Here is a 25,142-nt window from a genome sequence, read left to right as displayed (position 1 = left end):
CAGGGTTTGTCTGTGCAGCTCTGTCTGTCCTGGAACTCTGTAGACCAGGCTGGCCTTGAACTCACAGAGATCCCCCTGCCTCTGCCACCTAAGTGCTGGGATTAAAGGTGAATGCCACCACTGCCCAGTGGCTCTTTGTTTTTAAATAGATTCTCACTATGTGGCCCTGGTTGGCCTGGAGTTCAATGCATAGCCAAGTCTGGCCTTAAACTCACCAAGAACTGCCTGTCTCTGCTTCCCCAGTGCAGGAGTTAAAGGTGTGTGCCACCGGTCTGGCCAGAAAGCTTTTTAAATGGTATTTTGAGCTGCAGTAATTTTGTGCCGTGGAGGGTGAAGGATGTAGCCAGGAATGTTGGGAGTCGGAGAAGAAGAATCAAGTTGGACTCTGATGCTGAATGAAGGAAGGCCCTCCTTCCTGGGGTGCTCATTGCCCTGTGGAAAATGGTAGGGTTAATAGTAGCTAATAAGCTTGGGAGGGAGGGAGGACCTACACTGTCCTTACCTGTCTTATGGTGTGGAAATGGCAAAGCCAAGATTTTCACCCGGGCATCTGGAGTTCACGCTTCTGGATATCTCTCAACAGCTGGGGTTCGCGCGTACGTGCGTGCGTGCGTGCGTGTGTGTGTGTGTGTGTGTGTGTGTGTGTGTGTCTGAGTGTGTGTGAGTGTGACCCAGTGACAATGTTTCACTCTCTATGTTAGTCTATGGGCACTTGACAGGGTTTGTGGAATGGGTAATAATAGAATAATTTGGGATCTAAATTGGGCGGGAGTGGTCAGGACACAGGTTTTTGGGTTGTGGGCATCCTGGAGTCTGCAGTGCTGAGGAGGCCCTGCTTGTGGGAATGTGAGTTCAGTTTAGGACGCACGCGTCTTGAGGTATCTTGGATACTCCTGTAGAAGAGGACCAGAGCTGAGGTGACGAGGTGACGAGAATGGGAAAGGGTGGTCTCTTTCCGATGGGAAGGGCAGGAGTCAGTTTGGGTCTATCACGGAGGTGGGGGCGGAGTCCGGCGGCCCCTTTAATCGGGGGCGCGCGCTGGCCAGCCCGCGCGCTCTCGCCGCCGTCACCGGGCCGGAGCGGGAGCCAGAGCAGAGCCGAGGCCAGAGCGGGAGGAATGGAGCCCTCGCGCGCGCCCGCGCTGCGCCGCCTGCTGCCGCCGCTCCTGCTCTTGCTCCTGCCGCTGTCCCCCCGCGCCCGGGCCAAGTACGTGCGGGGCAACCTCAGCTCCAAGGAGGTGAGCACATTGAGCCATTCCCCTGGCGTTCCCGGGCCCGCGGGACCCAAGAGGGGAGGATACCGCCCCGCCCCCTGCGCCCCTCCCGGGCTGGGGCCTGGGTGATGGGGGACTGGGCTAGGGTGGATGCTGCGGATGGGGATTGCATTGTGGTTGTGGGGGTCAGGCAGGTTGGGGAGGGGTCGGTTGGGAGGGTCGGAGTTACCGGGAGCACAGCTGCACCGTGGTGGTGCTGAAAGGGACAGCACCTCTCGCTCCACCAAGTGGAGGTTGCTTGGCCTGCTCAGGACCAGCACGGAAGGTTTGGGAGATTGCCCAGGATGTCATGGTCTGTGGGACCACCTTGGGGGCATGTGTGTGTGTGTGTGTGTGTGTGTGTGTGTGTGTGTGTGTGTGTCTGTGTCTGTGTCTGTGTGTCCGTGTCTGTGTGTGTGTGTGTGTGTCTGTGTCTGTGTGTCCGTGTCTGTGTGTGTGTGTGTGTCTGTCTGTGTGTCCGTGTCTGTGTGTGTGTGTGTGTGTCCGTGTCTGTGTGTGTGTGTGTGTGTGTCTGTGTCTGTGTGTCCGTGTCTGTCTGTGTGTGTGTGTGTGTCTGTGTGTCCGTGTCTGTGTCTGTGTGTCTGTGTGTGTGTCCGTGTCTGTCTGTGTGTGTGTGTGTGTGTCTGTCTGTGTGTGTCTGTGTGTGTCTGTCTGTGTGTCCGTGTCTGTGTGTCTGTGTGTGTGTCCGTGTCTGTGTGTGTGTGTGTCTGTGTCTGTGTGTCTGTGTCTGTGTAACTGGGGGAATGCAGCTGAGAAAGTGCAGGACAGATGGTGGCAGGGATGTACACCTGGCCACCCATGGTCTTTTTCAGTGTGTCTGGAGGATGGGGAGGAGGAGGGGAGGAAACTTGAGGGACATCTGAGGGGGAAACCAGGGCAGCAGGAATTTAGACACAGAGCAAATGGATCTGGGAAGGATTCTGGAGGTGACTTAGCCACCTTGTGGCATTTGAGAAGCCAAAAAGCCTGGGAAAGGGAAGAAAAGTTGAGGGTCTGTGGGTGGGGTCGAGCTGAGTTCTTGAAGAGCTCAGATTTCACTGGGTCCTTTTGCCAGGACTGGGTGTTCTTGACAAGATTTTGTTTCCTCTCCGATTATGGCCGACTGGACTTCCGATTCCGATACCCCGAGGTGAGTCTCCAATGCACACTCCTAAGGCTGGACACTACCTTGACCCTCCAAGGCAAAAGATGTACAGTTTCCTATTAACAGCCCCCAACTGCCAAATTTCTGGGTCTTCAGGCTAAGTGCTGTCAGAACATCCTCCTCTATTTTGATGACCCATCCCAGTGGCCAGCTGTGTACAAGGCAAGGGACAAGGTGAGGGCCACGAGGAGTGTATGGTGTGTATGGAGGGGCAGAAGGCCACAGCCGTTCAGGGGGTAAACATGCTTCCTGCCTTGCCCTAGGACTGCTTGGCCAAGGAGTCTGTCATCAGGCCGGAAAACAACCAGGTCATCAACCTCACCACCCAGTATGCCTGGTCAGGCTGTCAGGTGCGAGGGAGTGTGCAGGTGCTAAAGGTCAGGGGCCTGGTGGCACCAAGGACAAGGCTTCAGCCTTCTGGCTTCTCCCCAGGTAGTGTCCGAGGAGGGGACTCGCTACCTGAGCTGCTCCAGTGGCCGCAGCTTCCGCTCTGTGCGTGAAAGATGGTGGTATATCGCACTCAGCAAGTGTGGGGTAAGGGGCTGGGGCAGCCATCTGGCTCTTCCCCCCCTTTCCCTTCCTATTAACCTGCTCTACCTACCCAGAGCCCCTCTCAGGCCTCCCCCCTCCCCACAGGGAGATGGACTGCAGCTGGAGTATGAGATGGTCCTTACCAACGGCAAGTCCTTCTGGACACGGCACTTCTCAGCCGATGAATTTGGTGAGCAGATGCTGGGTTAGGGGCCAGGCTGGAAGCCGGGAGCTGGTAGAGAGATCCACTCAAAAAGCTTCTCCTACCCCTTCCACCGAACCCTAGGGATCCTGGAGACGGATGTGATCTTTCTCCTCATCTTCACCCTCATCTTCATCCTCTCTTGTTACTTTGGATGTGAGTACAATACACGTGGTGTGAGGGTTAAGAGACCTGGGAGAAGCCGGGCGGTGGTGGCGCATGCCCGCCTTTCATCCCAGCACTCGGGAGGTGGAGGCAGGCGGGTCTCTGTGAGTTCGAGGCCAGCCTGGTGTACAGAGCGAGGAAACGGAGGAGCAGAGAGGAGAGATGCCCCTCCCTCACCTGTGTATAGCTTTCCCGTTTCTTTCTTAGATTTGCTGAAAGGTCGACAGCTACTCCATACAACTTATAAAATGTTCATGGCTGCAGCAGGAGTGGAGGGTGAGGTTTGAAAGTATGCCAGATTTTGGGTTCTCTGAGGACACAGCCTTGGGAGGAGGGCATGGACGCCTGGGTCTGAGGGAGGACGGCTTCTGTCCGCATTCTTCCGTCTGAGGAAAGTAATGCTGTAATCTGGCCTGTTGGGTCTGAGGGAAAGAGGCTGGGGCCATAGCCTCCATGGTTTCCTAGCAGGGCGTAGTAACAGATACTCGGGGCTTGAGATGGGGGTGTCAGAGGGCCAAACATTTGGGTCATTGTGCTCGGGGACAGTGACGTCCCAAAGCTGCTTTTTGTCTCGCCTTTTCTCGGCCTCTCATCTCTTCCAGTCCTGAGCCTCCTGTTTTTCTGCATCTACTGGGGCCAGTATGCCACAGATGGCATTGGCAATGCGGGCCTGAAGATCTTGGGTGAGAATACACCGGAGCCAAGGGAGGGCAGGGCCCTCACCAGCGGTCTGCTGATGTCTCTGAGCCTGAGCCTGAGCCATCTTCCCTTCCTTTCCCAGCCAAGCTGCTCTTCTCCTCCAGCTTCCTCATCTTCCTGCTCACACTCATCCTTCTGGGGAAGGGATTCACGGTGACACGGTGCCCGGGCAGGGATTGCTCAATGGGTGGCTGGGCTGGGGAGCAGGGCAGGGAGGTAGAGGTGGGGGGGTGTGGCCGCTCCCCCCTCCCTGACAGCATCCATCCTGCTGTCTTCCCTCACGGCCTGCTTGCCAGAGGCCGCATCAGCCACTCGGGCTCCGTGAAGCTGTCTGTGTACATGACCCTGTACACCCTCACCCACGTGGCGCTGCTTATCTACGAGGCAGAAGTGAGTGTCCAAGGGTGCTGCCAGCCCCTCCCTCCTGCTCTGCCTCCCCCCACTCTGGGTTTCTGCCTTCCCATCTGAGTCTCAGTGACCCCTCCCCCTTCACCCTCTCTCATTAGCTCTCCTCCCCCTCGTCTCTCAACTGTCCATCACAGTCCAGCTCCATGTCGAGGACTCAGAGACCTAGTTCTGGTTATCTCCCCCAATCCTAGCTGGGCATTCCCGCCCCTACTAAGGGCCCGTTTCCTCCTGTGAAAAGTTAGGGGGTCCTCGCCACCTTCAGGGCGGTTTACAGGCTTCCTGTCACATCTGGGTGATAGGAGGGTCTCTTTCACTGTGCCAGTGTAGATGGACTAAGTCACACATGGTATGGGTTGTAGTATTGTAGGCTCCTTATGTAGCCATGTGGGAGCTGCCCCGGCTCTTCTGGCCTGGCCCTTATCTCTGCCCCTGCCCTGGTGCCCAGGGACACGATCCAGGGTCAGAGGCTGGGGCTATGACAAACCTTGTCTTGGGGGTCCAGTTCTTTGATCCAGGCCAGGTACTGTACACATACGAATCTCCAGCTGGCTACGGGCTCATCGGGCTGCAGGTGGCTGCCTATGTGTGGTTCTGCTACGCTGTGCTGGTGTCCCTTCGTCACTTTCCTGAGAAACAGCCCTTTTATGTGCCCTTCTTTGCCGCCTACACTCTCTGGTGAGACATGGTGGGGATTCCCAGCCTGCCTTTCCCCACAACCTAGAGGGTCTCAGGGAGGAAAATGGGCTTCAAGACAAGAGATTTGAGCTGGGCATTGTTGGGGCAAATCTTTAGTCCCAGCATTTGGGAGGTGGAGGCAGGAGAATCTCTGAGTTCGAGGCCAGCCTGGTCTCTAGAGTGAGTTCCAGGACAGCCAGAGCTACACAGAGAAACCCTGTTACAGAAACAACAATAACAAAAAAGTAGTTGTTATCTGGAATCTGCCATTTCTTATCTTTAAAAACTAGAAAAAAGTTACTCTCCCAAAGTAAAACGGTGAGAACATTAAAAAAAAAATGTCAAGCTGGGTGGTGGTCACAGCACAGGCCTTTAGTCCCAGCACTGAGGGCCGAGGCAGGCAGATCTATGTGAGTTTAAGGGCAGCCTGGTCTACAGAACAAGTTCTAGGACAGCAAGAGTTTTACACACACACACACACACACCACTTGCATTGAACCCCCACCTCCAGAAAAGAAAAAAACAAAAACAAAACAAACAATAAAGTCTTTCATTGAACTGGGTATACCTTTAACCCATACCGTTAACCATAGTAATAGTATTGGAGAAGCAGATGCTGGAGGATCAGGAGTTCAAGGCTAGAAGTCCAGACTACATAAGGCCGTACATGTTGCATGGTGGTGGTGGTCCACAGCTTTTGATCCCAGCACAGGGGAGGCAGAGGCAGGCAGATGTGTGAGTTCAAGGCCAGCCCGGTCTACAGAGTGAGTTCTAGGACAGCCCGGGCTACACAGAGAAAGTGGAAAACACTCAGCGCTTTAGAGTGTTTGTGCTTTTCCAGAGGATACAAGTCAGTTCCCAGCACCCACACAGGGCTGCTCACAATGGCCTATAATTCCAGCCCCTGTGCCCTGTGAAGGCCTCGGAAGCATCTGTGTGCACTCACAGTGATAAATAAAACTCCAAACAAACAAACAAACAAAACCCCGAACCCCAAGACCAACAAAAACCCTCAGTCACAGTTACTATTATTCAACAATGTTAATGTGAATTAGGCAGATTCCAAGCCAGACTGCCTGGCTGTAGATCCCAGCTCTGAAGTGTATGATCTCAGACAAGGCCTTTGCTTTCTGATCTGCTATTGGAAATGGAAACCATACCTGTTTCCTGGACTCAGTGTGAGAGTTCGATGAGTTCATATATGTAAAGGGTTTGAAATGTATGTAAATATATAATATATATCATGTGTAACTGTAAAATACAGTTAAGTTTTTAATTGTTACTGTCATTCATTAATTCAACATTGAGATATCTATGGATGTCCTATCAGACAACAGGGTTAGGGCATGAAGCTGAGTTAAATTTAGCCTAGACTTTGCCCACAGGAAAGTCACCGTCTGGTTTTTGAGGGCCATTCTCCAGTTTGGGATCTGCTTAGGGCCTGTGAGTGGGGCCATGGGAGAGAGCAGAGGTAGCTGTCCACTCTAAACTTCCTCTGCAGGTTCTTTGCTGTCCCTGTCATGGCCCTGATCGCCAATTTTGGGATCCCGAAGTGGGCCCGAGAGAAGATCGTCAACGGCATTCAGCTGGGGATCCACTTGTATGCCCACGGCGTGTTTCTGGTGAGGATGGCTATGGGAGTGGGGTGGGGACGGAAGGCCGGAGGATGTGTGAGGCTGGACTTCCTGTCCTGTCTGCTGCACTCACCCTGTTACCATTCTTCATTTTCGTTTGATATGGGCCTGCTCCTCAGACTAGTCTGACTTGTGATATCCTGTCTCAGTGTCTTGAGTGCTGGCATTACCGGCCTGTGACACCACAGTTGGTCACTGGAAGGCACTGTCTGCCTGCTGGGTATACTACCATGTCCCCCGGAGCCCTCCTCCTCTGCCCCTGTCTCCTGGCTTCTTCACACAAGCCCTCTAGTCTTGCCCACCCACCTCCCATTTCTGTTCTTGAATCTGTATCCCCAAGCTTGAACATTTCTGTCTGCACCATCACTACCCATGCAAAGCCCTTGGTCTCTTCCCCCCACTTTCTCTCCCTCCCCATTCTCTCAGCTTCGTGGGACAGTCTGGGGCTCTTAGGAGCCTAGATTGGAGCAGTGTTTACAGCGGGCCTAGGCATGAAGAGCACCTTTTTCTTGAGTTAGGGTCCCCGGAACCAGCTCTGTAGACCAGGCTGGCCTCAAACTTAACAGAGATCCACCTGCTTCTGCCTCCCAAGTGCTGGGACTAAAGCCGTGTGCTGCCCTGCTCAGCTTGTTTTTAGCTGTTATTTGTCCTGGTTCACATCTTGCCTCCTTTCCTTGGCGACAGTTCTCATATTCACTTATTTAGCAGTTTGTGTGTTGCGGGTGGGGGGTGGGTGGGTGTTTTTTTCGGGCAGGTGCTCATTACGTTGCCCTGGCTGACCAGGACTTGATATATAGACCAGGCTGGCCTAGAACTCACAGGGTCTGCCTGCCTCTGCCTCCTGAGATAGCCCTAACTATCATTGACGTCACAACAACCCTCCTGGCTTGGCTTTGTGAGTTCTGAGATTAAAGGCCTCTGCCAGCACCCTAGGCTCCCCACACCCCACCCTGCACCTCCACCCCCGGCTTTCTTGATAGGTTGCCAGGCGGCCCAGAGTTGTTGTGTATTCTACATAGAGTGTAGAAACTAAGCTCTGAAAAAGGAGGTAAGTTGCGGCCTTTGGTAGCAGAACATGCACTTCAAATCCTGTTTTTCTCTGGCAGATAGGTCTCACGTGGGACAGCGCACAAACTGAAATACGTATTGTTAAACTTGCTGTGATAACACATGCCTGTAATCTCAGAATTTGGGAGTCAGAGGCAGGAGAACCAGGGGTCCAAGGTCACCCTCCCACAGAAATATAGCAGAAACAATTATATAGAACAATGTAATTTTTTGAGGCTAGCTCAGCAGGAAGTCGGAGGGACAGAAAGAAAAGAAGCCCTGAGAACCCACCACGCAGGAGGCTCCACACCAGTGGCTTTCGTTTCCAGCCTCTCATCTTTCCAGATGGGCACTGTGATTGGTGGCTGGTGAGGCTCAGTTTAATCAGGGTGCCCCAGATCCGCACTTAGCGAGAGATGGGGCCAAGAGAAGTGACACCAGCTCGGCATGCAGGACAAGCGCACTTGCTGTCACTTCGCGCCCGGCCAGCCACCTTCCTTCTGAGACCTGTCCAGCTTAGGTCAGCACCGCCCCACCAGCTCCTGCTCCGTGCTGCGCATGACATCCAGCGCCGCGGCAGTGAGGCTGAGTGCTCGGCCTGAGCGCTCGGCCGAGGCTCATCCAGAAACATCACCGGTAGTCTGGAAAAGTCCAGCCAGCTTTTATTGAGAGCTAGGCGCTGCTCTAGATTCAGCTTGGGATTTAACAGGGAATAGAAAAGGTCTGAGCTAACCGTGGTGGTAAATGCGTGGTGGTAAATTGAAGCAGCTGGTGGCTGCGGCAGAAGGATGCTCTATAGACTGTCCCACAAGAGGGGACAAGTCATTCCTGCTTTGAAGGGCTGACATTCTGAACAGCCTATTTACTGATGTTTAATAGAACCTTCTGTGTTTATGGACATATTCTAAGGCTGGGCATGGTGCTGAACATCTGTAATCCCAAATTAGGAGGGGGAGCAGAGGTTTGGGAGGGGTTCAGGCATTCAAGGTCATCCCCAGCTACACAGTAGGTCTCAGGCCAGCCTGGACTACATGAAACCCTCTCAAAAACAAAACAACTGAAGAACGGTAAAAATATTTTCCCCTAATCTTTAATCTGTGCTCTCCAATAAGGTGGCTGATGAGTACTTGAATTTAGGTAAGACCATGTAACAGAGAAACAACTCTACGTTTCATTTTGACTCCATTTAAGCCATATGTGGCTAGTGGCTATCGTACTGGACAGCACAGGACTCTGTCCTTAACCCATCAACTATGACCTATCTATAGTCCGGGTTGGGATGGAGGAAACGCCCAGCAAAGTAATTAGGCGTGTGTTGTGAGGAAAGGTCAAAATGCGGGGAGACACCCCTACTCCTGGTGTCTAAGGCAGCCTGAGGTTCAGGAGGAACGTAGAGAGGTCAAGCAGAGGGCAGTCATCCAGGTCTCTAAACTTTATGGGGCCTGAACACCGATTCTTTAACCTGTCTTTCTCTCAGATCATGACTCGCCCATCTGCTGCCAACAAGAACTTCCCATACCATGTGCGAACTTCGCAGATCGCCTCGGCCGGGGGCCCGGGGCCCGGAGGGAGTCAACCGGCAGACAAAGCATTCCCGCAGCACGTCTACGGAAACGTGACGTTCATCAGCGACTCGGTGCCCAACTTCACGGAGCTCTTCTCCATCCCCCCGCCCACCTCCTCTGTAAGCTCCGCAGCCCCGGCGCCCGAGGAGCTGCTGGCGCCGCCCCTGGAGTACCTGACCCCGCTCCCCGCCCCGCCGCCGCCCCCTGCACCCTGTCGCCTGAGCCCGCCCCTGGCCTTCCGTACTCCCCGCGCCCCAACGCCCCGACTCGACCGTCCCCCGGCGCCCGCGCCCACCCTGCCCGACTGGGTCCTGGCTCTATTGCGCACACCCCCGAGGACGCCCCGCGCCGTGCCCCCGCCGCCCGCCTTCCGAGGCTGGTCCCCATCTCCCCCACCGCCGCCGGAGTTTGCCCGGCGCACCCCGACGCCACCCCTTGAGTACCTGGCCCCGCTGCCCAGGCGCCCAGCCACCCACTCCTTCCCTGAGTGACACGTGCGTCCATTCCTGGGGTGGTGGGAGTCCTCTGGGAGGAGGGGACGGGCCTTCGGGGCCGCATTTGCTCCCCGGAGGGTCCCAGGCGGCCTCTGACCCTGACCCCCTATCCCAGGCCGGGAAGCAGGTGGAGGAGACAGCGGTGGCGGCGGCAGCGGCCCCGAGGGGCCGCGTGGTGACCACGGCCGAGCCGGGCGCGGCCTCCCCGCCCCCTCCCGCTCGGTACCCCAAGGCGGTCGACTCGGGCTGGGATGGCCCGACGCCGTCCTACCAGCCGCTCGTACCCCAGACGGCTGCGCCTCACACCGGCTTCACCGAATACTTCAGCATGCACACGGCCGGGGGCCCTGCACCCCCGGTCTGAGCAGCCCCACCCCGCCTCTGCCCCACGGGCGGCGCGCCGGGCCCCGCCTGGGCTCCGGACCCCTCTCTCTCCCGGCCCAAGGGCTGGGCCATGCCAGGCAGCCTCCCCGCCCCTCCCACACCCCGCGCCCAGGTAGGGTCCGCTGCGTCCCGCCCCTTCCCCACTTGTGCCAAACGGTCCCGCGGGAGCCGCTCTCCGCGTCCCCTCCCTTAGCCCCTGCCCCGAACGGCTCCGGAATCTGGACTCCCGCTGTTCCGTGATCTCCGCCCCCCTGACCCCCTCCGAGACCTCTGACCCTGCTGGACTCCGGATCACCCGTGACGACCGACCGCCTGGACCCTGCCCGTGACTCTCCAGGACCCTGCGACCCTCGGAGCCGGTGTTCAGGGACGGATATTGTGAAGCTGGTCTCTGGGGTTTGTGACCTCGGGCCCGCGCTTTGTCCGTCCCTATGTGCATGCCAGGGGCCTCCCGAAGTCCCTGGCAGAAAGACGTTTTCTCTTCTTGCCAAAATAAAGAGGATTCGTTGAGTTTTTAATCTATAAATGGCTTCGTTTCCGTCTTAATTTGTTTTTTAAAAAGACGTATTTATGAGTTTTCCCGAACGTATGTCAGTGTACTATGTGCGCACCTCCTGCAGAAGGCCAGAAGGTGTTGGATCACGTGGGTGCTGGGAATGGAACCCAGGTGTATTGCAAGAGCAGCAAATGTTCTCAAACGCTAAGTCATCTCTCCAGCTTCTTTTCTGTCTTGATAGTGCTTAGAAACATTTTAAGGCCCAGGCGGCTGAGTGTGTCCATCTATGAAATAGCATTTTTCAGTCTCGCGGTCCGAGCCTACAAACCTGATATTTATGTTGATCCTGAATCCAGAAAATAACCATGCAGCACAGCTTTCTACAGCTCCTGTGTTTTACTTTTATTTATTTGCCTTCACTTTTCCTATCAGATAAAGGCGCCCTCCAGTGGCACAAGCTTTGCTCAGCCACTGTCTGGCACCCACCGTTTGAACGCGATTTGAGGTTGCACGCTCAGCAATACGCATGCGTAATTCTCTCTGGGCTAGATTCCTGTTCCCGGCTGCGCAAGCGGCTTACAACAGATGGGAGGGAAAGTTTCCGGAAGTCTTCCTTAGAGAAGGGGCGGGGCCAGGCGCTCCGCAGTCCTCCCAGGGCCGCTCTGACCCGCCGCTCTCGCCTCCTCCCAGCCTGGCCTCCTGGCAGAGGCTGCGCGCCTCCCGCCCCCAGCCCTCTCCGCGGGTCTTCCCCAGGCCGCTCTGGCCCGGGAGTGCCCGGGTCTCTCTGATCTAGCCCATCCGGCACCGGAGGGAGGCGCGGGTGGGTGAGCAGGAGAGTGAGCCCAACCGAGGCATCCGGGCCGGGACCCCGGAGGCCGGCTCCGCCCCCGCCCCCGCCCCCGCCCCCGCCCCCGCCCCCGCCCCCGCTGGCGGGTCGTCCCGGGAGTCTCCCGGCCCGCACCGGCTGTGGAGGGCTCTGCTGGGCTGTAGATCTCGTCGCCCCCGGGGACAGTCTCTTCTGTTTGCTTGGGCCTCGCAAGCGGCCGGAGTCCAACTGTTGGACGCCGTTTATGGGGTCGGCCCCCCATGGGGGCGCGAGTCCGTAGGGGACCCCTTCGGTCCCTAGGGGTCGGCACTGTCCACAGCGACCCGGTGTCCAGGGCCTTCCCTGGGTCTACAGGGCCCGCCCCTCGGCGTCAAGAGCCCACCAGCAGTGGCCGTCTCCTTGGCCCGGGCTGCGTCGCTGGTCCACTTCTGGGCTACCAGGCCGTGCCAAACATGCTATAAAGGTTGCATCTGCACGGCCTCACTCCCGGAGAGGGTCCCCTCCGGGTCTTCACGGCCCTGCGGTCTCTCAGGATCCGGGCGGGAGGCGGCGATGGCCTTGGGCCGAGCTTTGGCCGTGGCCCTGGCCCTGGCCTTGGCAGTGCCGGGGCCGCAGTCGCTCAGGGTTCTGGCCGGTGACTGCAAGGGGCAGCGGCAGGTGCTACGGGAGGCGCCAGGCTTCGTGACGGACGGTGCGGGCAACTACAGCGTCAATGGCAACTGCGAGTGGCTTATCGAGGGTGAGTGGGGCCGTGTGGGTCGCTCACTCGTTCTCTAGCTCATTCATTTGTGCGTCCATCCACTCAGCGCGTTCCGACAGCCCGGCTCCTTTCCAGGACGTTTGCTTGAAGTGTTGAACACACAGGGTCGCTGTCAGCCTGGGCCCTAACTCCACAGGAGGGGATGTGTGAAGAGTCAGATTGAGTCTGATACAAATCAGGAGTATCGGAGAGGCGTATTTTTCCTCACTTGAAAAACTTGAACTTAAGTGCTTAGAATCTAGGCTCTGTTTCACACAAGTTTTGTGACTTTGGACAGATTAATTCCGAAGGCTCAGTTTCCTTTACTTCAAATGGGCATAACGTTAGTACTTGCCTCTTAGTTAAAATGCAGAGAATCGGATCTTTAATACGCTGGGTGTCTGGTACAGTGTATTAGTCAGGGTTCTGTAGAGAAATAGAACTTAGAGAGTGAATCTATATAATAACAGGATTTATGAGAGTGCCTTTCCCGCTGTAGTCCAGCCAGCCCAGCAATGGCTGCCCACCAACAGAATCCAGTAGTTGCTCAGTGCATGAGGCTGGAAGTCTCAGCTGGTCCTCAGTATACCCCAGAATCGCGACGAAGTGGCCGCTAACGCCAGTGTAGGAATGGACTTACCTGTGAGAGTGAGGGCAGACAGGCAAAGCTCAAGCTTCCTTCCTGTCCTTTCTGTAGGCCGCCAGCAGCAGGTGTGGCCCAGATTAAAGGTGGGTCTTCCCACCTCAAAAGATCCACTATAGAACTGGGTCTTCCCACGTTAAAGGATTTAATTACGAAATAAAAAATTCCTCACAGGTATGCCCAGCCATTTGAGTTTTAGTGAGTTCCAGATGTAGTCAAGTTAACGACAAAGAATAGCCATCACATAGATAAATTTCCAGTAAATGCCACTGGAGTTATTGCTGTGTTTGAATACTTCAATAAAACCAAATTTTCAGTCACTCACGTGCCAGAAAGCGTATATGCCACCATGGCACGGCAGGGGACCAGGGACCTTCTTCCCAGCAATCCCTGTGAGGGAGACTGACATGTTAACGGTTGACATACCAGAGTGCTCCTGTGGGAGAGGCCAGAGGAAGTACATGAGATGTCAGAGATGACACCTAAGGGATCTATGGGTATCAGCCAGGAAGAGAGAGGAAGAACATTCTGGAAAGAAGGCACAGCCCGTGCAAAGGCTCTGTCCTGCTCCTAAGGGCTTTCCGGAAGTGGGGAGTCCAGGGAAGACATCCATCCGTCTCGAGTCTGGTTGGCACAGGGGCATGGGTGGGAGGGGACAGGATCATGGGATGCTTTTGAGTAAGTGTGCGTGCTAAAATCTAGTGTGCTAAAACAGATGCAAGGAGAAGCCAGGACTGGTGGCAGAGGCAGGAAGGGAGGTTTGTGAGTTTGAGGCCAGCCTGGGCTGTAGATTGAAACTTTTTTTTTTTTTTTAAAGATTTGTATATTTTCATATTTTCTGTGCATGAGTGTTTTGTCTGCATGTATGTACATGCACTTTGTGTGTGCATGAGGAGGCCAGAAGAGGGCATCTGGTCCCCTGGAACTGGAGTTAGGGATGGCTGTGAGCTGCTATGTGGGTGCTGGAAAGTGAACCCTGGTCCTCTGAAAGAGCAGCAATTGCTCTTAAACTCGGAGTCATCTTTCCAGTCTTCAGGTTTTTAATTTTTTTTTCTTTTGGTTTTTTGAGACAGGGTTCTCTGTGTTGCTTCGGAGCCTGTCCTGAAACTCCCTCTGTAGACCAGGCTGGTCTAGAACTCACAGAGATCCGCCTGCCTCTGCCTCCCGAGTGCTGGGATCAAAGGCATGCGCCACCACCGCCCGGCTTTTTAAAATTTTTAAAAGACAGAATGTTATGTAATCCAGGTGGCTTGAGCTGGATGGAGACGTAGTTGAGGCTGGCCCTGGACTCACCTTCCTGCCTCTGTCTCCCTAATTCTGGGACAGTAGGTGTGCACCACCATGCTTCACATGCACTTTGACTTGAATCCAGGGCCTCATGCATGTTAAGCAAGCACTCTACCAACTGAGCTACACCTCAGCCTGAGACTGACACCTGCTCTGTTCTCTCCTCCATGTAGGGCGTGTGGGCGTGCGTGTGGGCGTATGTGTGAGCATGCGTGTGTGCATGCGCATGTGTGCATGTGTGTGTGCATGTGTATGTGTGTACATGCATTGTGCACATGTATGTGTGTGCGTGCATGCACATGTGTGCATGTGTGTGCATGTGTGCGTGCGTGTGCATTTGTATGTGTGTACATGCATTGTGCACATGTATGTGTGTGCGTGCATGCACATGTGTGCATGCACATGTGTGCATGCCTGTGTGTGGGCATGTGTGTGCGCATGTGTGTGCATGTGTGTGTATGTGTGTGTGTGAGCATTTGACTGCACGCACACATGTGAGTGAGCATGCAGCTACAGATAACATGTAGGGGTCAGAGGACAACTTCTTATAACAGTCCTTACCTCCCACCTTGTCTGAAGGATTTCTATTTTGGTTTTTTGAGACGGGGTTTCTCTGTGTATCCCTGGCTGTCTTGGAACTCGCTCAGTAGACCAGGCTAGCATCAAAGTCACAGAGATTGACCTGCCTCTGCCTCCCGAGTGCTGGGATTACAGGTGTGCCCTGTTGAGACACGATTTCTTACTCCCATTGCCTGCCTGGCCCAGTTGCTAATGGGCCTTCTCTTTTCTGCTCCCCATCTCAGTCTAAGTACGCCGCCAGCATTGCAGCCATGCACGATTGCATCTGAGCATCTGAACGGCGGTCCTTTATCCCGAGATATCTCCTCGGCTTGGAGGGTTTGGTTTTGTTTTGGCAGCTCACTGTATAGCTGAGACAGGTCTGGAGTTGGGCATGGTAGGATGGGCGTGGCTATCAGGGTCCAGTGCGCATAAGGAGACGGTTCAGGTGGGAAATCAGAGTTTGGTGACGGGGCCTAGCGGAGATACACTGAAGCGTGTACAGGCATTTACACTTTTACAGGGGTGTAAAATGACCAGCCTCTGTGAAGACATGAGGGAGGATCTATGTCTAGGTTTGTCTGGTTTCTGTGCAGTAGACTGGGAGATGATAAGGAGCCAGAGCAGGTCCTTGAATGTTATACCAGCAGTTTGGGGATGCCAGAGAGCTACTGAATGGTTTAGAGCAGTCCTTTTTGTCAGCCAGAGCCTGGGTGGAGGGAGACAGACTAGAGGCTTGGTATGAGTCCCGAAGTGGGGCAGAGGTGGGGGTAGAGATGTGAACCCTGCTGGGACACGTGTGTGGGTTTTCCTCAGTGACGTGGGAGCCAATGGTTGAATGTGGCGTGTGGGAGGCACCTATCACCTCTGAGAACCAGCATCTTAGGTAAGGATGTTGATACAAGTCTGTAATCCAAGTGCTTCAGAGATCCCAAGGCTAACCTGGGCTACATAGTAGACCCTGTTTCAAAATGATCTAGAAGTCTAAGTGGATTGGTTGCTTATTGTTTGTAGCCCAGGCTGGCTGTGAACTCAAAATTCTCCTACCTAAGCCTTCCTAGTGCTGGGATTGTGGTGTGTGCCATGCCTGTCATACTCACTTGGAATACCATGACTTCCCAGCCTCTTCTAGGGTAAGAGCATCCGCTTCCACTAGGGGCAGGGCAGGAGGCAGGACTTGGGGTCAGATTTCTTTCTGGAATGGTTGAAACCCGAGACCCTGAGCTTTGGGAGGGAGGCAGATGATGAGCCCGCCTCCCATAGGTTCCCGGAAAAAGATGCACTTGTTTTGGGTCCCAGATGGAACCCGTGTGTGGTGAAGGCTGGTGAGATTCTAGGAGGCCTGGATTCTTGGTCCTGCTGAATGGTTCTTGTGCAATCTCCAAACCATGGTGGGGATCTGTATGTTATATCCCCAGGCTCTGGTCAGGAATCTGTATGTGGTATCAAAGCCAGAGAGTGAGAGCTTTTCTGTCTTTCCTCCTCTTCTTTGGTTTTAGTCTTTTTGTTGGTGTTGCTTTGTTTTTGTTTGTTTGTTTTTTCCCCCCTGAGACAGGATTTATCTGTTTCACAGCCTTAGCTGTCCTGGGACTAGCTTCATAGACCAGGCTGGCCTCACTCACAGAGATCTGCCTGCCTCTAGAGTGCTGGGATTAAAGTCATGTGCCACCACTGCCCGGCTTGGTGTTTTGTGTTTTGAGATAGGGTCTTATGTAGCTCGGGCTTGTCCGGAACATGCCAGTGATGACCCTAATTCTGTTTCCCAAATGTTGGGATTATAGGGTCACCTCACTACACCTGGCTTTGTAGTGGTGTTTTCATTTTTAAATTAATTTTAGATAATTTTGAGTGTTTCACCTGCATGTATGTGTGTATATATGTGTGTATGTATGTATGCATAATGTGTGTGCCTGGTGCCCAAGGTCGGAAGAGGGTGTCAGCTCTCTGAGGCTGATGGTGAGCCCTCTCGTGGGTGCTGGGAATCGAACTTGTTGCTCTGCAAAAGCAACACATCTAAACTGCTGAGCCATCTCTCTAGCCTGGACTTTTCTTTCTTTTAATTGCTTTTATTTTTTGAGATGACAAGTACATTGTCCTGTTCCCTTTCCTCCCTCCAAACTCCCTGATGCCCCTCCTTGCTCGCTTTCAATCCATGGCCCCCTTTAAAAACTTAATTGTTGATATATACACATATGCATATAAGTGCATATTGCTCAGTACACGGATACAACCTGCTTAGTCTGTATGCTTTGTGGTTTTGTGTTCTCTGCTTCAGAGGCCAGCTCTTGCTGCGTTGCCCAGGCTGGCCTTCACCCAGTCCTTCCATTCCTGCCTCCCAGTGTGTAATTACTGTGTCACCACGCTTCCTTTGTGCCTCTTTATTTTCTCATTCAGCAACTGCCCAGTGCTTGCTGAGGGTCAGGCCTTGTGCCAAGGCAGTCTTTGGGAAGAGATCAGCCCCGGGCCCAGGCCCTGTCCTGTGCCTCCTAGCCTACGGGGGAGTTAGCCCTAGACACGGATAACAGATAGTCCCGGCACAGAACATTGGCAGTTTTCCTGGGGTGTGAGACTCCCCAACCCAGCCCTGAACCATCACGGCAGGCTTCCCGGAGGTGGCCTCCAAACGTACAGCAGCTTGTGCAGAGGCCCCGTGGAGTCAGGGTTCCAGCCGCGCTTCACCACACCTGACCACTCCAGTGCGAGTTCCCGGCACCGAGTCAGGGGGCTGAGTTTTCTCCTGGCTCAGTAGCTGTGAAAGACTTGAGCAGAGGAGGCTGGGGCCAGGTGTCAAGTGTGGAAGGAAGACCTCAGACCGCATGTGGAAAGAGGCTGCGTCCGTGGTTCTGTGAGAAGGACAATGACAGGGACAGTGGCTGGGCAAGGCTCGTTACTGAGCATCCTGGCTCTGGACTGGCAAATTGTAGTCATCTTGTTGAGAATTCACCAGCTTTGGTGAGTGTGGAAAATCGTTCCCATTTCCTAGGCAAGGAAGCCAAGGCCCAAAGACCCATAAAGCGGAGGCAGGCTAGGTAGTTAGTTACGAGATAGAGAACACCAGGAAAAGAGATCACCCTCACCCCCCCCCCCCCAGGTGTCTGTGCTGTTTTTCAGCCGGTCTAGCCATGCGGCTCTGCAGGCCTGGAACCCACGATCCTCTTACCTCAGACTCCAGAGTGCTGGGATACAGCCAGAGAGGACCTTAAACTTGAGCTCCTCCTGAGTACTGGGCTGCAGTGTGGCAGCCAAGCTGGGTCCATGCGGTTGGCAGCCCGGGCCTATGGGTGCTAGGCTAGCAGTCTACAACCCAGGCACATCTGTAGCTCCCCAACTTTAGCTCTCCTAAGAAGCCGTGTGCTCCTGCCCCAGAACCTTCGTGCGTGACAGGCACACTCTTTTTACGACAGAACCACATCCCCAGCCCCTCCCTGAGGGCTGTTAGGCAAGCTCTGCAACCCGACCACACCCTTGGCTCACCTGTGGCCATTTGTATTCCCACTCTTGTCAGATTTCCAGAGAGGTCCCTTTCACAATTGCCCTTTGATGTCGGCTGCCAGCTGCAGCACCAGTGACTTTTCCTCATGGAGAACAGCTGTGCTCTGAGAGGGAGCGGGCTGCCTAGGATGCCCAGGTGATTGGTGGATTGTGGATGGCTTCTGAGTGTCAGCATCCCTAGACAGTCACTACTGCTTTTTAGTGGCCAGGCAAATCACTGAGACCTTTCCCAGGCCCAAGGGGCAGGGGATTTAGTGCTCACTTAACTACACACACACACACACACACACACATATGTCTGTCTGTATGTATATATATGTGTGTGTTTGTATACATACATATATATATTTTACATTGTACATTATATATTACACAGACCTCCCTGTACAAGTTCAAGCCAGCATTCACCTTTAAGTTCAGGAAGCATGAGAGAGAGAGAGAGAGAGAGAGAGAGAGAGAGAGAGAGAGAGAGAGAGAGGAGAGAGGAGAGAGAGAGGTGTGGTGACACACATCTGTAATCCCAGCATCCTGGAGACTCAGGCAGGAATTTGAAGCCAGTCTAGGATACGGGAAACGATGTCTCTAGGAGAGAAGAACAGAACGAGTTGCTTTTTTTACTTCAGAGGATAGACCCTGGGGCCTCAGACATGCTAGACACTGCTCTGCCACTGAGCTGCATTCCCAACCCTGACCTAAAGATCTTGCCAGGCTTGGTGGCACACACCTTTAATCACTCAGGCGGCAGAGGCAGGGAGAGCTCCATGAGTTCAAGGCCAGCCTGGCCTACAGAACGAGTTCCAGGATAGCCAGGGCTACACAGAGACACTCTGTCTCAGACACACACACACCAAGATCTTGATTCCATCACAGTATTATTAGCTCTGTATTACAGGTGAGAAAACAGCTCTTGGGGCAGGTGGTTTGACCAGGGTACACAGCCAGTGGCTGTTTAGGGACAGAGCCCAGATTAGATGACTGGCTGTCTAGTTTTCTTGTGTGTCTGTAGTACCAAAGTAAGCAGAGACAGAGTCTGTGTGGGTGGGGTGGGGACTTGGGTGCTCTGAGGTGAGTTCTTTGTTGGGGCAGGGGGAGAGTAGACAGGGTTCTCCTGACATGACCTGGACTGGTGTCAGGGACGCTGCCGTGGTTGAGAAGGGCTTTGTGAGTTTCCACAAATTGTGGCCATTCAGCCCATAGCACAGCTGAGACTGCCGTTCCTCTGAGCTCCTGGCCTCTTGTGTGTCTTGACCGTATGAGCAGGGGCTCCTTGGAGCCTCACATCTGCCGCCCAGAGTGAGGTGTGGCGGCGGCATGAGTCCTAGAAGAACATGTGGGAGCCTGGCCCCCTGTGCTCACTTCCCAGCCCCGAGCCCTCAGCACCGAATCCTGCTGGACTTCCTGTTCCTGGACACGGAGTGCACCTATGACTACCTGTTTGTGTACGATGGTGACTCACCGCAAGGCCCGCTGCTTGCTAGTCTGAGTGGGAGCACCCGGCCCCCGCCCATCGAGGCTTCCTCCGGCAAGGTTAGTGGTGACGGAGAGATGGGAACGTGAGGGAGAGGAGGAGCGCGCATCTAGGAAGCGATGGAAAAGGTCAGAAGGGGCAGAAAAAGCCAGTCAGGGGATCAGAGAACACACAGAGGGAGGTGGGAGCAGACATTTGCCTAGCATTCGCAAAGCCCTGGGTTCGATCCCTAGCCCCCCGTAGAACGAATGTGGTGAAGCACACTTGCAGTGCCAGTGCTGGGGAAGCGCAGGCAGGAGCTGAGAAAGGCCGCGGTTCCCGGGTCCCCTCCCCAGGGGTGGCCCAGTGTCTGCACACAGCCTCCCCACTGTTCCCACGCTCTTGTCTGGTAGATGCTGCTCCACCTGTTCAGCGACGCCAACTACAACCTGCTGGGGTTCAATGCGTCCTTCCGCTTCTCCCTGTGCCCCGGCGGCTGCCGGAACCACGGGCAGTGCAAATCACCAGGGGTGTGTGTCTGTGAGCCCGGCTGGGGAGGCCCAGACTGTGGCCTGCAGGAGTGCTCAGCCTACTGCGGCAGCCACGGCACCTGCGCCTCGGTGAGCTGTCCCCCACCGAGTCCCCCTGGGATCCTGACCGGGGACCACACCTGACACATGGTCCATCATGACACTCCTGTCCCCTCTCCGCCCAGGTCTTCCCCTTCCTCTGAGACCTCACTTCTGCCTCTGTCCTCATCTCTAGCCAACCGTCACCTAGGGGTAATGCCCCTCGTCCTGTTTGGCTTTGGGTCCCTGCCATGATGGCTTTTGAGACAGTCTCATTTGGTAACCAGGCTGGCTCCTCCCTCAGCCTCCCGAGTTCTGGGGAGACTGGCCTATGGCACCACCCCGACCTTACACCTCAGCTCTGCACCCCCAAACTTGGGATCTGTATCGTGTTAAGAACCCTCCTTGCTTCGACCTCCCAGCTCGGAGCTCCTCCAGCTCAGATCTCACTAGCACCTCTTCTGTCTGTCCATGCCTTTTATGTGGGTCTGTCTGCTCTGCCCCGCCTCGCCCTCCTTGGGTTGTGCTTTTGTGTGTCTCCGGGTCCTTCCCTTTGTCCCCTTGCTTGTCCCTTTCTCTCTGAATATTTCTGTGAACACCCTTCCTTTTCTGTCTCTCTTTCTACCCTGTCCGCCCTGGGTCTGTTCCTGTCTGTCCCCACACCCACATCATCTCCTTCTCTGTCTGCCTGCCTTTTTGTCCCCTTCCTCCCAGATCCTGGGCCCGTGCCGCTGTGAGCCTGGATTCCTTGGACGAGCCTGTGATCTGCACTTGTGGGAGAACCAGGGGGCTGGCTGGTGGCACAACGTGAGCGCCGGGGACCCTGCCTTCTCTGCTCGAATTGGGGCAGCTGGTGCCTTCCTGTCCCCACCTGGGCTGCTGGCTGTCTTTGGAGGTGAGCAGATGGGGAGAGGGTGAGTTGGAAGGATCTGGAAGCCCGTCAGCCCGTGGTGGGACTTTGAAAGCATTCTCCTCATTTGCAGGCCAGGATCTTAACAAGGCCCTGGGCGACCTTGTCCTGTACAACTTCTCCACAAACACCTGGGAGTCCTGGGACCTGAGTCCTGCTCCGGTACGGACCCTCCTCTGCCCTGGCTGAGGGCCTGCCCACTCCTGACCCCCTCACCCTGAGCCTCCATCCCCGACCGTGCATCTAGGGACCCTGCTTCTCCTTGTTTCTGTTTTGCTCACTTGGAGATTCATTTTCTTGCCCTCTGCCCCTTCTTTCCAAACACAGTTTCCCTCTGCCCATTTGTCCCCTCTGCTCCTTCCTTCCCTCTCGTTTCCCCTTTCCTCATCCAGCCTGCCTACTTCCCTTCCTTTCCCCCTTCCTTTTTTCCTCCTTCCTTCCATTTTTTGGAGATAGCATCTCGCTCTCGTCTATTTCTGTCTCCCTGCCTCCTCGCTCTCACAGTTTTTCTGTCACCACCTCTGTTTCTGCTCTCCTTCTCATGTCTGTGCTTTCCATCCAGCCTTCTTTTTGTTCTTTTTTTTTCCCTTTCGTCTTTTGAGCTAGGGTCTCTCTGTGCAGCCCTGGCTGTCCCGGAGCTCTGTGGACCAGGCCGGCCTCGAGCTCACAGAGATCCCCGTCTCTGTCTCCCACATGCTGGGATTAAGGGCGTGTGCTGCCACCACCTGATTCTTTTATTTTGAGTTAAGGATTTAGACCGATGTGGATCCCAGTCTGTAGCCCAAGCTGGCCTTGAATTCATGGCAGTCTTCCTGCCTCGTCTCCTAAGTTAGAAGTGCGCACCACCGGGCGGGCGGGCTGGCTGGCTTTCTGCTTGTTGTTGAATTCCTTCTCCTTTTTCTTATCTTGTTTGGCTTGTTTGTTTGCTTGAAGCAGGATCTCGCGCACAGCCCAGTCTGGTGTCAAATTCTTGGTGGCGCAGGCTGGCCTTGAACTCCTGGCCCTCTTGTCCCCTCTCTCTCCACACCTGTTGTCTTTGCACCTCTCTGCTCTGGCCCGCCCTGTGTCACCATCTGTCCCCTTGTCTCTTCCTCACAGGCTGCCCGTCACTCCCACGTGGCCGTTGCCTGGGCTGGCTTCCTGGTGCTGATGGGTGGTGAGCTGGCCAGCGGCTTGCTCACCAATGATGTGTGGGCCTTCAGCCCCCTGGGCGGAGGCCACTGGGAGCTTCTGGCGCCACCAGCTTCCAGTCCCTCCGGGCCCCCGGGTCTGGCAGGCCACGCTGCTGCTCTGGTGGATGACATCTGGCTGTATGTGTCCGGTGGCCGCACTCAGCATGACCTCTTCTCTTCTGGCCTCTTCCGTTTCCGCCTGGACCACACCAGCAGGGGCTATTGGGAGCAGGTGGTCCCAGCAGGCGGGCGGCCCCCTGCAGCCACTGGCCACTCTATGGTTTTCCATGCCTCCTCCCGTACCCTGTTGGTCCATGGTGGGCACCGGCCTTCCACTGCTCGGTGAGTGACCTGTCCTACACGCCTGGCCCTCAGGGCCACACCAGCCCAACGCTCTGGTGACCTTAATCCTTAGAGGACTGCTCACGGACAGACGCCTGTGCTCATGCAGTCACTTCGTTCTGCCATCATCCATTTGTTCACTCACTTGTTTGCTCACTCTCATCTACACTCTGGTCCTTAACGAGGCTCTGACCATCTCTTCCCCGCACACTTCTGCTTATTCCCCTGTTGTTAAGCTCTTGCCAGATTATGGGAGGTACCAGCCCCTGCTCAGACCTGGGTGCTGCCCCGTAGTGAGTGTGTGTTAGGGTGGGATATAGACATGGTCGTGGCCAGTCTCAATCTTGGGTAAGGCCAGAGGAGGGAAGGAAGGCCTTCTTGCCTGAGCTCTGGCCTGTCTCTTCCCTGTAGGTTTTCCGTGCGGGTCAACTCCACTGAGCTCTTCCATGTGGATCGGCGTGTGTGGACCACGCTGAAGGGCCGGGAAGGGCTCCAGGGTCCACGGGAGAGAGCCTTCCACACAGCCAGTGTTCTGGGAAACTACATGGTGGTCTATGGTGAGGCAGTTTCCCTGATCATGTCTGCCTGCCAGGGGCCTGAGCTCCCCCTGAGCCAAGACTCAGCCCGGATGTCCCTGCCTCCCCCAAGGCTCGCAAGCCGTGCCCTTTCCTTCTCTCGCAGGGGGCAACGTGCACACCCATTACCAGGAGGAAAAGTGCTACGAAGATGGCATCTTCTTCTACCACCTTGGCTGCCACCAGTGGGTGTCAGGGGCTGAGCTTGCCCCGCCAGGAACCCCTGAGGGTGAGCCATCCCTGCTTTCCTGCGGGCTTTCGAAGGGGCTGCCTCACTCACTACCTTGGTGGATGAGGCATCTTGTTGGAATAGCCTCTGGGAGAAAGCATGGGAAGGAGAGGGCGGGCAGCCAGGAAGCAGACGTAGGGACACTGAGCTTTGGTTCTACTTTTTATTTTTAAGTGTGTGAATATGTATGTGCATGTAGGGTGCACACACGGAGGCCAGAGGACAATCTCAGGCATTGCCTTCAGGAATAGTGCCGGCCTTCTTTGAGTCAGGGTCTCTCCTTAGCCGGGGCTCACCAGCTAGGTGAGTCTGGCAGGCCAGTGGGCCCCAGGCTTCCTCCTGGCTCTCCGTCCGCAGTGCTGGCATTACAGGTGTTCCTGCATGCCTGGTATTTTTGTGACAGTTCTGGGTCTCAGACTCCAGTCCTAATGCTTGGGAGGCAAGCCCTTTAGCAGTGTAGCCATCTTTCCAGCTCCAGAACCTACAGTCGAGTTGGGAGTTTGCCAGGTTGCAGCTGCCCTAAGCTGCTTCCTAAGGAGCCGTGACTTCATGGTCATAGTGGGAAAGACATGGAGTCAAGATGGCTGACTTCAAATAGGCAGCTACACAGAGCACGCCTTGACGTCTGCACCTAGTTCTTCTCGTCCACGCAATGGGGCTCTGGTATGGTTGTGTGTCTGGGTGGCTGTGAAATGAACGGATGTGTGAAGAGTGTGACAGGGTGATGAGTTCACACATTGTCTTCCTCCAGGATTTGTTTGTTTGTTTTGTTTTTGGAAACAGGGATTCTCTGTGTAGTCGTGGCTGTCCTGGAACTCACTCTGTAGACCAGGCTGGCCTCGAACTCACCAAACCTGCCCACCTCTGTCTCCCGAGTGTTGGGATAAAGGCGTGGGCCACCACGGTTCACTTTTTATAAGCAGAATTTCTTGGTTCATTTTTAGGGAAAGCATCAGGTTGGGCTGGATCTTGGTGCTCAGTGATGGATGGCCTCAGTGATGGATGGCCTTGGCCGCTTCTGTCTCTGGTTCTCTTCTGGTTCCCTTTTGTTCCTGCTTGTCGTCTTTTTTGTTGGTTTTAGTTTGTGTGTGCTTGTGTGTTTGTGCGTAAGCTAGAGTGCACATGGGGAGGTCCCGACAGGGGTCAGCTCTGCCCTCCCACCACGTGGCTCCCAGGGACTGAGCTCAGGTTGTCAGCCTTGGTGGCAGGCACTTTTATGAGGTGAACCCTCCCAGTAGCCTCCTGCTTACCTTTTGTAGATGTCCTCCCTTTTGTAGATGTCCCCAATAACTGTTGAATTGAATCCACTTGCTTCACATTCTCAGAGGGGTCTGTAATCCCATCATTCAGGAGGCTGAATTTGAGACTAGCCTGGGGCTACAGATGGAAATCTTGTCTCAAAAAAATGGTGGTGGTGGTGGTGGTGGTGGTGGAGGAGGAGAGATGGCTCAGGGGTTAAGAACGCTGTCTGATCTTCCAGAGGACCCAGGGTCAATTCCCAGCACCCACATGACAGCCCACAACTGTCTGTAACTCCAGTTCCAGGGGATCTGACATCCTCATCTACCTCATACAGACACACATGCAAGCAAAACTCACATAAAAATAAATAAATCTTAAAAAAAAAAAAAAATCC

At 54.9% G+C, this 25,142-nt stretch overlaps 2 protein-coding genes across 2 annotated transcripts in view; both read left to right on the top strand.

Moving 5' to 3' along the window:
- Positions 1-959: 959 nt before the first annotated feature.
- Tmem145 (transmembrane protein 145) lies at positions 960-9,874 on the top strand. Its single transcript, XM_051207526.1, has 14 exons — positions 960-1,237; positions 2,328-2,402; positions 2,514-2,591; positions 2,681-2,767; positions 2,850-2,951; positions 3,054-3,138; positions 3,235-3,306; positions 3,523-3,591; positions 3,918-3,998; positions 4,097-4,175; positions 4,311-4,404; positions 4,925-5,097; positions 6,599-6,719; positions 9,256-9,874. Exons 1-14 carry the CDS (start codon positions 1,118-1,120, stop codon positions 9,832-9,834), a joined length of 1,815 nt encoding a protein of 604 aa, XP_051063483.1. The 5' UTR covers positions 960-1,117; the 3' UTR covers positions 9,835-9,874.
- A 2,133-nt stretch (positions 9,875-12,007) lies between these two features.
- Positions 12,008-25,142, top strand: part of Megf8 (multiple EGF like domains 8) — a 45,317-nt gene continuing 32,182 nt past the window's right edge. Inside the window, exons 1-8 of the mRNA XM_051207476.1 lie at positions 12,008-12,282; positions 19,626-19,789; positions 20,123-20,329; positions 20,993-21,173; positions 21,262-21,350; positions 22,287-22,702; positions 23,114-23,259; positions 23,384-23,506. Coding sequence (XP_051063433.1) covers positions 12,096-12,282; positions 19,626-19,789; positions 20,123-20,329; positions 20,993-21,173; positions 21,262-21,350; positions 22,287-22,702; positions 23,114-23,259; positions 23,384-23,506 — 1,513 coding nt within the window. The 5' untranslated portion in view covers positions 12,008-12,095. The remainder of the gene's footprint in view (positions 12,283-19,625; positions 19,790-20,122; positions 20,330-20,992; positions 21,174-21,261; positions 21,351-22,286; positions 22,703-23,113; positions 23,260-23,383; positions 23,507-25,142) is intronic.

This window comes from Phodopus roborovskii, unplaced genomic scaffold (assembly GCF_943737965.1).
Source record: "Phodopus roborovskii unplaced genomic scaffold, PHOROB, whole genome shotgun sequence".
Taxonomy (NCBI): Eukaryota; Metazoa; Chordata; class Mammalia; order Rodentia; family Cricetidae; genus Phodopus; species Phodopus roborovskii.
This window is presented reverse-complemented; position numbering and strand designations above follow the sequence as displayed.

Bases quoted from the DNA above. Each gene is read 5' to 3' on its own strand.
- Tmem145 (XM_051207526.1), top strand. From the start codon at position 1,118: ATGGAGCCCTCGCGCGCGCCCGCGCTGCGCCGCCTGCTGCCGCCGCTC. The intron at 2,592-2,680 runs GTGAGGGCCACG...GCCTTGCCCTAG, and splicing joins TGTACAAGGCAAGGGACAAG to GACTGCTTGGCCAAGGAGTC. The intron at 2,768-2,849 runs GTGCGAGGGAGT...GCTTCTCCCCAG, and splicing joins ATGCCTGGTCAGGCTGTCAG to GTAGTGTCCGAGGAGGGGAC.